The sequence below is a fragment of the Bidens hawaiensis genome, unplaced genomic scaffold (genome assembly GCF_021521415.1).
Source record: "Bidens hawaiensis isolate Kalapana, Puna unplaced genomic scaffold, B.hawaiensis_p1.1 tig00013873_1, whole genome shotgun sequence".
NCBI lineage: Eukaryota > Viridiplantae > Streptophyta > Magnoliopsida > Asterales > Asteraceae > Bidens > Bidens hawaiensis.
Window position 1 is genome coordinate 371,155 of NW_027492188.1, and position 14,310 is coordinate 385,464.

Below are 14,310 nucleotides of genomic sequence, written 5' to 3' on the forward strand. Positions count from 1 at the left end.
TTTTTAACTTGTTAGAATTTTTTGTCAAGTTGGGGACGGTTGACCAAACGTCTGCGATGTCAGCCATGGTAGAAGGTGTCCATTCACCTTTTCAGGCGTGTGTCGCTCACGCTCACGCTCCCACTTGTTAGGAATTTCAAAATTCCCGTGTCACGTGTCTTTCTCTTATTGGACCCTAGCTTTTTTTCACATTTTTCACTTTGAATTCCAGATGGCTAAGAACAAAAGATGTTACAAACAGAACATAAATAGACCCAAACAACAATGCAGACACTTATAACTTGCTCTGTTTTATATAGAACTTCCAAATGCATCTCTCTTCTTTTTTTTTTCTTCCCATTTCTCTGACATAAAAGTATAAAACATTTGCTTATTCTCTTGCCATTAAGCCAGTAAAAGCCAAGGCACAACAAGAACAGTCTGTGATAAATTGCGAAATTGCAAAATTTTCATCATCCTCAGCAAAACTCAAGTTTCCATACACATAAAAGCTACAATATAGATGATACAACAAAACTACAAAAAATTGAAAGCGTTAACTTATTCGTCATCTATATTGAACCCACCAATCCGTTGTCTCCTTTTATCAAAAACAGCTTTAAATGATTGGCGTTCTGCACGAATCTGTTTTTGGAACACGCTTTGAATTGAAGGCTCAACAGCAATCTGGGCTGGCTTTATATACTCTTCTTCTGCTAACGGGTTTGATTTCTGTAATAAGATTCATAAGAAATCATTAGCTTGTGTTCATATGAAATAAAACAGCACTTAGTAAAATGTCTAAAGTACCCCTTCAGTAACTTACCAAGTTGTAGCCAGGACCAGGGCCGATAACTAATGATCTTGTGTTTGTTTTTCTTGTTGCACTTATTGAGAAGCCAACGTTTCCACCCTATATCAAGAGTCCTGAGGTTAGGGACATTTGGCAATAACACAATAATTATAAAAGTTGAGATAGGAAGACGGATCAGGCAGGTCACAAGTCACAAGCGAGCAAGACGCTCGTGAGCTACTCAAAATCGGTTCACTAAAAGCTCAAATCAAGCCTGTTTAAACAATCTCGAACCTAATATGGGCTTGTTTAATCAATGTGCCAAACCAGACTCACAAGCCTAAATGATCACTGTTATTTATTTTTGAAAATATAATTGAGTTCAGCTAAAAAGTTAATTTTGCCTAAAAAGTGTAAAATAGGACAAACAAAAGCATTCATTTTATCAATTTTGGAAAAACATAAAATACAACAAAATGGTTAAAGTGTAAGGTTAGTTCATCTCTTTCAACATTCAAGTGAATACACAAACATAGTTCGTTTAAGTGTGCAGGCATATTTCCTACACATAACCTACGCATGCCTAAAAGTATACAAGTGAAAAAATATATTAGAACAAAATATTTAATTGTTTTTTTAGGTGCATAACATAGACAATAGTATGTGAGAAGTAAAAGTTTCTGAAATTAAGAACCATTGAAAGAAAAAATAAAATATTTAGGTTTGTTCTTTTTGTTCTCGCGATAACTTAGTCTTTTGTATTGAACCTCTCCCTATATCCATACATATTGTATGTGTGTGCGTGTATATAACTACAACACATACCTGATCACCCCAGGATACGGATTTAGCTTCCTTACTGCTATACGCTTGAACCAACCCCGAAAGAGCCCCACCACTATTCTTTTCTTCTTCTTCTGCATCAAAATTGTTTGACCATTTACTTCTACTCAAATCCTTCACTTCTTCTATTTGATGGTTTGTCACAGTAACAACCTTCGCCTCATCTGCATACACAATTATGGGTACAGAAGTAAAACTATTAATCAAATGACTGAAATATAATGAATAAACTCCACATAAATATTAACATCATATTCACAAAGATTTAAATAAATAATAATAGAACCAGCAGAGACACTATTATATGTTAGGTGATGATATATCTTGAGAACATACCATGAGGTCTAAAATCATCCACCTGATCTTTTGTATCATCATGTGGCTTTCGGACATCAGAATCCTGTGAAGCATTGATAGCATCCTCATCTTCCATATCCATGTCCACCTATCAAACTCAAAGGAGATTAGGGGTCAACATCCGTACAATTTGACTTAAATGTGATTTCACATTAAAGAACATATTCGTATATTTAAATTTTGCTAACTGGAAGTATGAAACAACTTTCATCATATCTCTAAACTTAAATGTGATTTCACATCAAAAAACATCTTCGTAACTGGAAGTATGAAACAACTTTCATCATATCTCTAAACTGATGAATCATAGATATGCTTTGTACAGAGTACTTCAAGCATATTGATAAAAGCAACTAACAAAACGTACCTCTTGAATATCAGTTTCAACCAAACCATCTCCATGGAGTAAAGACTACAAAACCAAGTAAAAAGATTAAAAAAACATGTAATTGTAGTGCTGTTCTAATAATATTCCTTACGTATATATTTAATTCCTAGATCTGTGTCTTGATCAAACTAATAATGTTTTAATAATATGTCACCGCTAATTTGTGATGGTGGGAGTAAAAACCTTGATATCCATTTTCAAGTATAAAGATGGAGCCTCTTCCCATTGTCCAGCCATCTTTTGTATATCAGGCAGTGTAAAATTGTGTACATTTCTAGCAGCACAGCCCTACAAACAAAAAAAAAGGAAAAAAAAGTGGTTAACTATGTTTTGCTGACACATGGCATTTGGAATTCAAAAGATTTGTGTGATATTTAAACTTTAAACTCACTGCGGGATCCTTGTATGAAGCTTCCACCAAATATACCTCATATCCCGATCTCTGCAAGAAAACACGAAATAAATGAATAACATAAGAATAGATTTAAATTAGTAACCCTAAAAATATTCGACCATCAGAGAACAACTTTGCACTCTCAGAAAAAGCACCAAACCGTGCCATTTCTTGTATTTTTTTTAATATCAATATGTTACTTTGTAGCAAAGTAGTTATCATGCTTTGCTAACTAACATGAACGATATTGTAAAACTAGATTGTCTTGAACTACAAATTCACTAGTAAACCGGTTGGAAACCTACTTCACTCATAACATTTAATACTATTATATCCTGTGATTTTAGAAAATAAATTCAATTTTGTATCAGGCATAGTCATGATTACTACAGAGATTTCAAGACTGCACGTATACAGCGCACACAACAGTGCCATATTTTAAGTCAGTGACAACGCGAAGCATATATACACCAAGCTATGCTTGTGTAGCACTTCATAAAATTCTAAATTGCCCTTCAAAAATTAGAGCAGATTTCAATGATTTACGAAAAATACAAAACACAAATAGAAATTTTTTATTGGAGAGCTATAGCTCAATCTAGATGATAATTTTTCTATTTCCATATGTACGAGTCTATATAATATGTATGGTTAGCGGTACTAGTTAATCAAGTTTGATTTGCTATTAAATAAGGGTAATCAAGCATTGTTCTTTTATTTGGAATATAGAGATACTTTGTGTCCAACCAATCATTGAATGAATAAAGGCAAACAGTCAACTACACACAAAAAAAAAAGACAACTTTGCCACCTCAAAACGAAAACGAATAATGTAAGGAAAAAAATATAACTGATGCACTACAAATCCCAATGTAAAACTATGTATGTGCAACTATTATACATAAAAATAACTTGAAATATGTATTATATTACTTAAACACACACATTAATATATAAAAAAATCTATATAATAATAACATATCATTGTATATAACTATCATTAATATCTGCAAATAAACCTCGCTTGAGTTAGAAAATCCCACGCCTTATTTAACAAACACACCATTTTTGCTTTTCTTACCTTAATATTCTATCGAAATTAGAAAAAATAATACACTGAAAAAAACAGGGCCCACCAGATAACACAAAGAGAGAATTGAGGGTATACCTTAGCAGTTGCCCAAAACTGAGCAAAATCAGCTACCCGCAGATTGCGGTCATCCACTAAGCCCAGGCAACAACAAATAAGTCAATTTGGTCAACAACAAAACTGCATCCCTTGTTAGTGTAAATTGTCCACCACTTATTTATACTGGATACAACTATTTTCTTTTATGTAAAGAGACTTTGTGATAAAATTTGCATTAAACTTATGATCACCAACTCTAGACAGCCAGTTATTCATATAGAAAATGAAGTGCGCCAAAAATTAACCATACAAAGTTTAGAAAAACAAAAATGCAAGATAAAAAAGGACAGAATATAAACCCTTAATACACTAGAAGTTGGCAATTGTGCCTCAGATAAACCATATCGATTATGAAGGAGTAAACTCCCTCATCAAGGGTCTTTTTAAATGCCTTCAGCATGCTTGCTCGATAAGCCTATGCAAACATAATGTCAATGTTAGAATAATATAACGGTTATAATATGGCAATACTACTAAACAAACTTCACAATGAAAATTAGGATGAGATAACAACAAATTAATGAAAAAGGGATCTGAAAAAATCAGATATATATATATATATATAGCAAAATAAGCAATTTCTAACAGCAAGCGTGACAAATACGATTACAATAACTATTATATTTTGGTAACAATATAATAATTTGAATAGAATGATTCAGAAAGTTGGGTTCATTAAAAATACGCTTTGCGTGACTCACGGCCCATATGATCATCTCCCTTTTTGCTAATCTTTTTGTATCTTAACAGTCTGGCCCGTTATACTGTAATAGATAAAAGATTAAAATCATAATAACCCGAACCAACCATTTATAACTAAATGAGTCTAAATTGCCACCTCTAAAACTCAACAACAAATATGACCTTTTTTTGGTTTGCTTGTGTTAACAGAATGCATAAAATTCATACATAAATCAAAATGTACATGACTTAGAACTAATGTTTTTTTAAAAGATTAAAAAAATCGGCATGAGAGGTGATAATAAGACTTAAACGCAAAACCAGATTAAATCTTTAAAGCTTTAACAAAAAATAATAGATAATATTATCCTTATTTAAGTACCAATTTTATTTTTACATGTATGCAATAAGAAAAATTAAGAAAGATCAACACCGGCCTCTCTTTAAAACATAAAAAAAACTACTTCATAATATCGAAGGGATGAAAAAGTAGATGCGTTACTTAGAATGAAACCATATAAGCCTCAAAACCACAAGCAATATACACGCATATTAAGAAAACAGAAAACAGAAAAGGCCCTTCTAATAACATAAAAAACAAATGAAAAGTATATCCACTCATTGAGCAGCCACAAATAAAAATACAGATGTGAGAAACAATATGGTGTTGATGACATGAAAAAAAAACTTCCACAAAGATCACAGCTTAAAAGCATAAAACATAATACATGAAACTGATCTACTTACATGAAAGAAAACATAAGACCTTTTAAGTACAATAAAAACTTATCAAGTTTTAAAAGCACAAAAGGTAAAAAAATGAAAAACATAAAAATTAAAAATTGCATATTAACACCAATTAGTTCATCCATAAAAGCACACTGTTAAAAATAGTTGTTATATAAATACCTCCTCCATCTCAGGTTCATAACAATACTCCATCACTGTCTTCATTACATGTCTCTTACTTCTCAGTGAACCAGACGACTTTGATAACTCACTTTCTTCAGCCTATAAAAGTTATAAAATAAACCACAGAAACAATTTTTTTTCAAGAACAAGAATAGAGCATAATAGTAAAAATAATGTAAGATAGTAACGGGTCAAAGTTTGGCTTAAAACAGGTAATTGAATATGATTATGAAAAGTAATCACTTGAACAGACGTTAGGAAACTTTTGATCAGTTGTTCATCACATTTGGTATAATTCATTTCCGGATGATTTATATCTTATTGTTTGGCTTGTTAGAAACAGAATACTGTCCAATTGACCCGTTCCCAAACAAAAGGACTGAAATTGCTACCTTTTCAACTTCAATCATAAAGTACTCATCCATGGAATGAATTCGTGGAGCTTCCCCTCCGTTTTCAACTTCAATATCACGCAGCAGTTTAGCCAGGTAACTTTTTCCGCTACCTGCAATTGTGGATGCGGGTTTCAGTTTTAATTCACAACTTAGAAGATGAACTGTAATTCCGATGATATATACGCATCACGGAAACCATATTTTCAAAAAGATTTGATAGCCCTTATTATAATCAAACAAACCACCTGGAAGGCCACGTAGGATAATCACAAGATGATCAGGACGAGATGCTCGGTGTGGTTGCTTAAATATGTGAGAAGCATCAATAATATTTTGCTTCTCTGAAGATAAACGCCTCAACGGATATGGTTGAATATCTCGCACGGGTTTTTCAGATGACGATTGTCGAATGTGAAACTCCTAATAAACAGAACATTGATTATTATTGGGAATATAAAGCCTGATATATAATCACATAGCAAATATTTTGGTATGGCAAATATAAAACATCGCTTTGAGTAAACAAGAAGATGAGACCTTTAGAATATTTAAGTATCATTAAAACCAGTGTTGGTATACGAGAGTTACATTGACATATGAAACATATTTGAGAAGAGGGGAATATTGTTATAGAACCAAAACAGTTAGTATGAAGTTAACCAAACCAAAATAAGGCTGAGGGTAGTGGGGGGTGAGCGGGGGGCGCGGCCGCCTACGTGGCTCGCGAACACCGCTACACCCCTCAAGTGGTTGGGGGCGCGGTGGTCCGCCGTGGCTGGGACCGCGGGAGAAGATAGCCGTTGGAGACTTGGTTGACTGGTCAACCTATCCGTTGGCCAGTCAAATATATTTATTTTTTTATTTTTTTACCCTTAAATACAAATCCACACTTTCTATAAAAACTCAAACCACACATTCTCTCTACCAAAACTTCTCTTTATCTCCATATTTATAAATGGCATCGTCGTCATCGTCATCGTATTCTACCGAAGAAGACGAACTCATTTCTCAAGCGGTTCAAACGACGGTAAGCTTTTTGAGGGATCAAAATCGCCCCCGAGCCCCATTGTTCCGGCATTTGTGGGATAGAAGACCCGATAATCTTGTATTAGACTAGTATCAACGTAATGTTTTATATTATTATTTAATGTATTATTTAAAATAATTAATAAATAAAAAACTGGATCAAGCCCCTGATCACCTGGACCACTACACCCTCCGGGGCTTGGTTGAGGGGCTTGATCCATAGCCATGTCATCGCCTACGTGGCGCAAATATATTGGATCACTTAGGGCTCAAGCAAGCCCCACTACCCTTAGCCTAAGCATATCAGTAATGAGGTTCATATGGCTCTCCTTGAATTGCAACCAATAATGTTCATTTGAATACAAGAAAAAAAGAATTAGTATTATTATACCTCAGGATGTGGAGTTGAATAATAATAATAATAAAGTGGCGCACCAGCAGAAGGTGATGAAGAGGAAGAGGAAGTAGCAGCAAGAGGAAACAAAGAGGGGTTTTTTGGTGGTGGTGGTGGTGAAGCAGGAAGAGGAGGTTGATAATGATTAGGATGAAAATGAAAATGGTTATTCCCAAAGGAATACGGTTCCTGTCTCTCAAAAGAGGAGTTAGGAGCTTTGAATCCAATATTAATATTATCAACACTGCCATTGCCATGATCATGAATGAGTTTCAAAATCCTCTCATTGTCCCTAGGTTCAATTTTCATCCTCTTAACTCCGCCGTTAATATTATTAATGTGATCATAATAAGCTCTTCTGGTGGGATGAATATTATTGATATCGTAGGGAGTGGGATGAAAGGTAGGGTTAGCAGGTGGTGGTCTAATATCAATAGGATTATTATTATTATTATTATTATTATTATTATTATTATTATTATGATTTATGGAGGAGGTGTGGTGAATGGGATGAAAAGGATGAAAGTAATTGGGTTGTGGAAGATGAAATCTAGGGTTTTGGATGAAGGGAGGAGGAGGGGGGCAAAATGGGAAGTGAGATACTGAGCAGATGGTGTTGTTACCTGCTGCTGGTGGCAGATGCGGCGAAGGACGCCATGAATGATGATCCTTTCCTACCTTCTGCTTGCTCCAACAATTATTATTTATTGGATTCAACCAAGGAATGTGTCTTTTCATTTATATAAGGAGAAATTTTTTATTTCTTGAGTTGAGAGTTGGCGTTTGTTGACCCGTGCGTCTTGAAATGACTTTATTCCCCACCCCAACTTCAATAAATACACCGTTGAAACATCAAATTTGAAGCCCTAATGTCTCAATATTCTTCTTCGACTGGCACACAATCGAAGTCACAAACGTACGATCGATCTGAGGTGCGGTGCAGCGACTTATTACCGGAATTCCAGGACCGAAGCAAACCCGGGTCGGCAATTCTTGTGTCGTGTAAGTGTTAAAGTAGTTTGAAATCATGATTCATGTGTTGTGTAAGTGTAAAATTAATTAACTTTGATGATTGTTGTGTTGTGTAAGTTCAATTTTAGGCTTGATTATGTGTTCGTATGTTGAATTCATTACAGAAGGGTTATTATTAATTGGTGCTACTTGTTTATCTTCTAATTGTTAGATAAAATAGAAATATAAGATATGAGTATTGCATGCTTGTGTGATAACATAGATTTAGACATAAACAAAATAAAAAGTCGCCAACGAGTCATTTTGAACCCACACTAGTAAAAGAAATAGTATAAAGTTGTGTGAAATATTTGTTTAAGTATTAAAAACAACTTAATCTATACTATCTTATAATTAGGGGTGAGCAAATTAACCGTCATAACCGCAAACCAAACCATAACCGACATAACCGAACTGATTTTAACCAATAACCGATATAACCAGTGGGTCGGTTTAATGAATTTTTGAAAACCGCCATATGTGGGTCGGTTTTGGTTAATGTTAATTCCAAACCCGCCATAACCGAACCGCCCCATTTATGTAACTAGTAATCGAGAAATAAGGGTTTAGAAATTAGAATAGTATATTTTTACACTTATTGTAGTTACATATTAAAAATTCTCCACACCAACTAGAATTTAGGCCAATAATATTGGTGTTATTGGTTACCATATTCATTCCAATGTTTCATAATTGTCGTTCCGAATTCTCATCCAAATTGCCATTTAAAATATTTAATATGTCAATTAGATATGTATATTTCATAAATTGCAGTAAAAAAAGAACATTTATTTGAATCCCACAATATAGGTAGAGACTATTCAGTGTTCGCAACCATATAGAAGGATTGTTTATTTTGATCACGGTTAACCGACTCATAACCGACTCGCTATAACCGTTAAACCGATTAACCGCAACCGCCATGACGGATCGGTTATGGTTATGGTTATCTATTAACCGCTATATCGGTTACGGTTATGGGTTAGACAAAAAACCGCCCCAAACCGACCCATGCACACCCCTACTTATAATACATATAGGAAGGGCAAAACCGTCTTTTACACAAAAACTCTTAAAAATAAGAGTTTTACTAATCTTAATACACATTGTACAACTTTGTAATGCAACCTTATCAAACCAGCATATCCCGCTTATTTCTTGTATCTGGTGAGTGGTTCAAAATTCAAATAACCCTCCCTAGATCTACTTCACCTAAATCAAAGCAAAACATTGAAATTCAAACCTCACGAAAAGTTTATCCTCTCTCTCTCTCACCTAAATCAAAAGACACGAATCGTTTAACTTAAAGCTTCTAATTCAAGGTTGATTTCATCTTCTTCGCTTGATTTCTTAAATGTTGTATTTTAAATACGATTTCTACAATTGATGATTCCAGATCCACCATAACATGGATTTATTTTGGTTATACGAGGTTCTTTCATCATGGTTGCTCAGAAGAGGCAAAATTGTAAGGGAGATGATGGTATGTCGAAGATACGAAATTTTGATGGGAGCTAGGATAGGCACCCAATGGAGAAATGTAATACCATTTTTATTGCTTATTTAATATGGTTTTTAAGTTTAGTCTATTTTTGTGATTTAGGTTGTGGAAAAAATTATGTCAAGCGATGATATCTTAGAGGAGATACTCGTATGTTCCTATACAAAAGTGCTTAATTTCTGAACAAGTTTTGTTTTTTCTTTAATTACAAAATACATTGAATAACATATTTCCCTTAAATGGTTTTCATAGGTGACAGGTTAAGATTTCAGTTTTTAGCTCTTGTCAGTGTATTTATGACTGAACCGAATCTAATTCACCTTTGATCAAGGTTTTATATAACCTCTTTTAGGAATCGTTTTGCACTATTGTACTTTATATAATCGATTTGTAATTATATCTCTTCATATGTGGTCCGTTTATGATAGATAGGATGCAATTATCAACAAATTTATTTTATTTTAGAGCTTGTGTATTTTGTTCGAGGAACCTTTGCTCGATAACAGGTATGCTTTACTCACTTAATTAATTCTATATAACCTTACCTGTTAATTTGATTATTTTTTATGTTGTTTTGCAGTGTGGCGGGGCAGAGTTTCAGCATATTGTAGATTTGAAACACCATCTCATACTTTTCTCTCTCTCTTTTCAATCTTGAAGAAATATAGCAATTTCTGGATGAACACAGTCCAATTTCTACTATTGTTATCATCATCGTCGTCATCGGTACTTTAGGTTTGTGTGTGTACTCATATTCATCGATCTATGTTTTAGTATTTTGTTTAATCGACTTGTGGCTTGTTGATTAGCTATGCAGATGAAACCACTACCTTGTGAATGCGTTTGAGTTTAGGGATGACGCTAATTCACTGTGAGTTGTCGATCTCTTATCACATTTTCAACTTATGGTTGTAAATCATGCCGATTTTAAGGCTTTAGGGTTTCTAATAATACTGAATTTGTGTTAGACCAAGTTCCTAATTTGGTTGGGCTGATGGGCTCCAACCTCCAAGTGAGCCTCTAAAAAGTCTATTTTCCAAATATTTGTTAGTTTTAAAAGAATAAATCTTGCTATTAAAATTCATGAATAACAACTTAACTTGGATTTGGGAATGGGAAAATAGGGATTACTGATGAATTTAAAAGATAGTTGTGCATTTATGTGGTGAATACGTTACCTTAACGGGTCGGGTTGACCCGCTTGTTTTTATTATTATACAAAAGATAATTTTATGTTGTAACATAAAACTGATTTGAGTTAGTTTACCAAATACTTAACATGCCATTAGAAAAATAGTTTTAGATTGTTTATCCAAACACCACCTAATATACTTAGCATTATATCTTTTAACATGTTAAAACTAACTGCAGTTTACCCTTATTGTTCAGGTGGGTGGAAAAGCTGTTGTTTAAAGCGGCACTTGATCCACACAATCATATATTTGTTCTATTTAACAGGTTTCTTTCGCCGAGTTTCTGTATATGACTTTAACTAGGACCCATTGCACCATTGAAAACCACTTTGAGCATAAACTTACTACATTTAATCATTCTACACTATTGTTTGATTACAAAAAGAGCAGATATGGAAAGTTAATGATAGAGTGCATATGTTGTATGATTATTAATTTAATGTTTTAGACTTTTAGTGGACTTATTTAATAACAAGATAAATAACATGTGATCGGAGTGATAACTTATATGAATGCATTTTTGGTTGAACCATTTAATCTTGAATATGTTGTGACTTATATTATTGTGGTTAAACTTATTAGGTCGTGACATGTTTGTTCTGGTAGTTTTGAGAGACCCTATGGAAAATAGTAAGGCTTCTTTTCAAGAAATCAAACGAATTAGAGAGGAAGGTGGATGGGTATTTTATTCTCTTTTCATTAGTCATTTTTTTGTTTTACTTTTTTACTCGCATTCATGGTATAAATATTGTAACCTCCTTTTATTTTACCTAACATGAAAGCAATTTTTTTTGCAGCAATAATACGATTTGCGCTTTGTTTTCTTTCAAGAGTTCATTTCATCTATAGTTATCAAATGCGATAAGCGCTCAAAAGCGTTGAGGCTGGGCCTAGCGCTTAGGCGATATGTGCAAAAAATGCGGCCGATTTAAAAAAAAACGCACATTAAAAAAACAAATTTTTTAAAATAAAATAGAACATCTTAATAAGAAAATATACATTCATTTTTGAAATAGTTCATAGAACAACCAAACACCAAAATCCAAGACATGAAATACCAAGTACATCTTAATAATTAAAAAAATTTAATCATTAATACATCTATCATAATTCCAGTAATTCAACAACTCTATAAGCATTTATTTTAACTGCTAAGAACAATTTGATCCATACACAATTGAAGCATTAACACATCTATCATAATTTTCAGTTTTCCAAAAATTAAAAACTAGAACTTAATCACGAATTTTGAATCTATATATATAATATATATATTAAAACAATTGAGTTTTATTGAACAAACTCTATTGTTTCCATATATAACAATCACTTCTATGATTTTCTTAACAGTTAAATAATTCAAAAATTAATTAAATTAATCAATAACCCACAATTAATTCACATACTAAGATATTTAAATTATCTATAAACTAATTTTTAGATAAAACCGACAATTTTAATATTCAAATTTAAATTTCAAACTTAAACCGAAACTAACACAATGAATGTTCAATTTTAATATTCAAATTTAGACCAAAACTAACAACATAATTAATTCATATCCTTACTAAACGTATTTACTTCAAATCTAAATCATCTAAAAATAAAAACCGTGTAATAACTATTGTCAAACCCTCAAGTATTAGATGTCCAATTTTTAAAATTTCAAATTTCCACTACTTATTTGACCTTATCTTATACTTCGAAGACCATTTCAACAATCATTTCTATAAATTCAGTATTCTATATTCATTTGTTTATATCATCCTTTTCACTCTCTGAAGCTGTTATAACTTATAACTACGACTTTGTTTTCAAATTTCTATCGTTTGCTATTGTTTGTAAGTGAAAGTCACATATTAATTTAATTATGTTGTCCTTATTTGGTCTTTTGGTTGTTATGCATGCAAGTTAGCTTGGGAATTAGATGTATGCAAACTGGTTAGGTGAATGATTCATGTTAAAATTTCCGTATTGTCAGTTCTACTTAAATATGTTTCTTTTGTTCTTATTGTTGGTGTACCTTGAATGAAATTTAATTATTTGAATTGTTGGTATTATTTGCAATTCATCTTATATGTTGCACAAATCTTGCTGCTACTTAAATAGGTCAGATCATGAAGTTTGACGACCATTTAGAGACTAGCTCGAGCCATGGTATGACCTGGTCACCAAATGTGTGTCCTGATTGATGTAAGATTTCTTGAAATTCATATTTACAGTTTTATTTTTATATGTTGAGAATTCCCTCTATTCATATTTACTGTTTAAGGATCATTTGGAGACTAACTCTAGCCATGGTAGGACTAGGTCACCAAAGTTCCACAACATGCTCCTTCCAAGATTCAATAGACATGTTGAAGGTTTTGAGATATGCGAAAATATTGTTGATTTATTTCCTTAACGAAATTATTATGATAATTATTCCGATTACATCCATTGATAATTCTTACTAATTTTTTTAATAGTTCAGTGTATCTAACATTAATTTATTTTTAGTAATTTCAATTTATGGTCGTCCAACTTGGTAGATTGGCTAATTGCATGGAAAAAGTTTTTGATGGAGATTAGGCTGATTATGTTTGTTTTGGTCATTACGAATGTATTTTAGTTGTTAATTTTCTATCATTTTTTATTTTATATATCTTAAACAATTCATGTAAATTAATTCATTTTTATATGAACAACAATATTTATTTTCTGTGTTAAAATTTTTGAATCTTATCTTGAAAGTTTTAACAATTAGTTCAATAACTTCCAAAAAAATGGAACGTTTTTTTATAATAATATTTACAATTATTTATTTATGTTTTTAAAATTCAAAGCTGACTACTATTGCAACAATCTTTTGTAGTTTTTAGTAGTATTCAACCTCAACAAACTTTCCATCTTTTATATTTGACCAAATTTTAATTAGCATAAATGACAAATTTAATGTAGCTGGAAATTTTAAATAACTTGCTTTTGATTATACTCGAAAGTTAATAAGTTTTGTATTAAAAACTCATTAATTTATTTAACTAATTTAATATGTGTTGTATTACTTATTTCAAATTTACATTTAAAAATTCTTAGATATTTAGTATAATTGATAATTTATTTTAAAATATTAATCATCTTTAATTTTACTGATACATTCCAATCATTATACATTAATTTATTTTTGTTTTTAAGAATCGAATTTGATCACTCTTTTTTAGTTTTAATATTTTTTGATCTCAATAAACTTTACATCTTTTATATTTGACCAATTT

General features: G+C 32.2%; 1 protein-coding gene across 1 annotated transcript; it reads right to left on the reverse strand.

The window, feature by feature from the left end:
- Positions 1 to 358: 358 nt before the first annotated feature.
- Positions 359 to 7,660, reverse strand: LOC143545230 (uncharacterized). Its single transcript, XM_077037150.1, has 13 exons — positions 7,349 to 7,660; positions 6,177 to 6,351; positions 5,929 to 6,041; positions 5,534 to 5,635; positions 4,292 to 4,358; positions 3,923 to 3,981; positions 2,752 to 2,802; positions 2,544 to 2,648; positions 2,340 to 2,384; positions 1,952 to 2,060; positions 1,598 to 1,779; positions 806 to 892; positions 359 to 711 (listed from the first exon to the last, which is right to left on the reverse strand). Exons 1-13 carry the CDS (start codon positions 7,658 to 7,660, stop codon positions 541 to 543), a joined length of 1,578 nt encoding a protein of 525 aa, XP_076893265.1. The 3' UTR covers positions 359 to 540.
- Positions 7,661 to 14,310: the final 6,650 nt, after the last annotated feature.

Coding starts and splice junctions, on each gene's coding strand:
- LOC143545230 (XM_077037150.1), bottom strand. CDS start 7,660: ATGAAAATTGAACCTAGGGACAATGAGAGGATTTTGAAACTCATTCAT. Junction 2,061..2,339: donor TTGAAACTGATATTCAAGAG/GTACGTTTTGTT, acceptor TGAGTTTGATAG/GTGGACATGGATATGGAAGA. Junction 1,780..1,951: donor GGATGATTTTAGACCTCATG/GTATGTTCTCAA, acceptor TTGTGTATGCAG/ATGAGGCGAAGGTTGTTACT.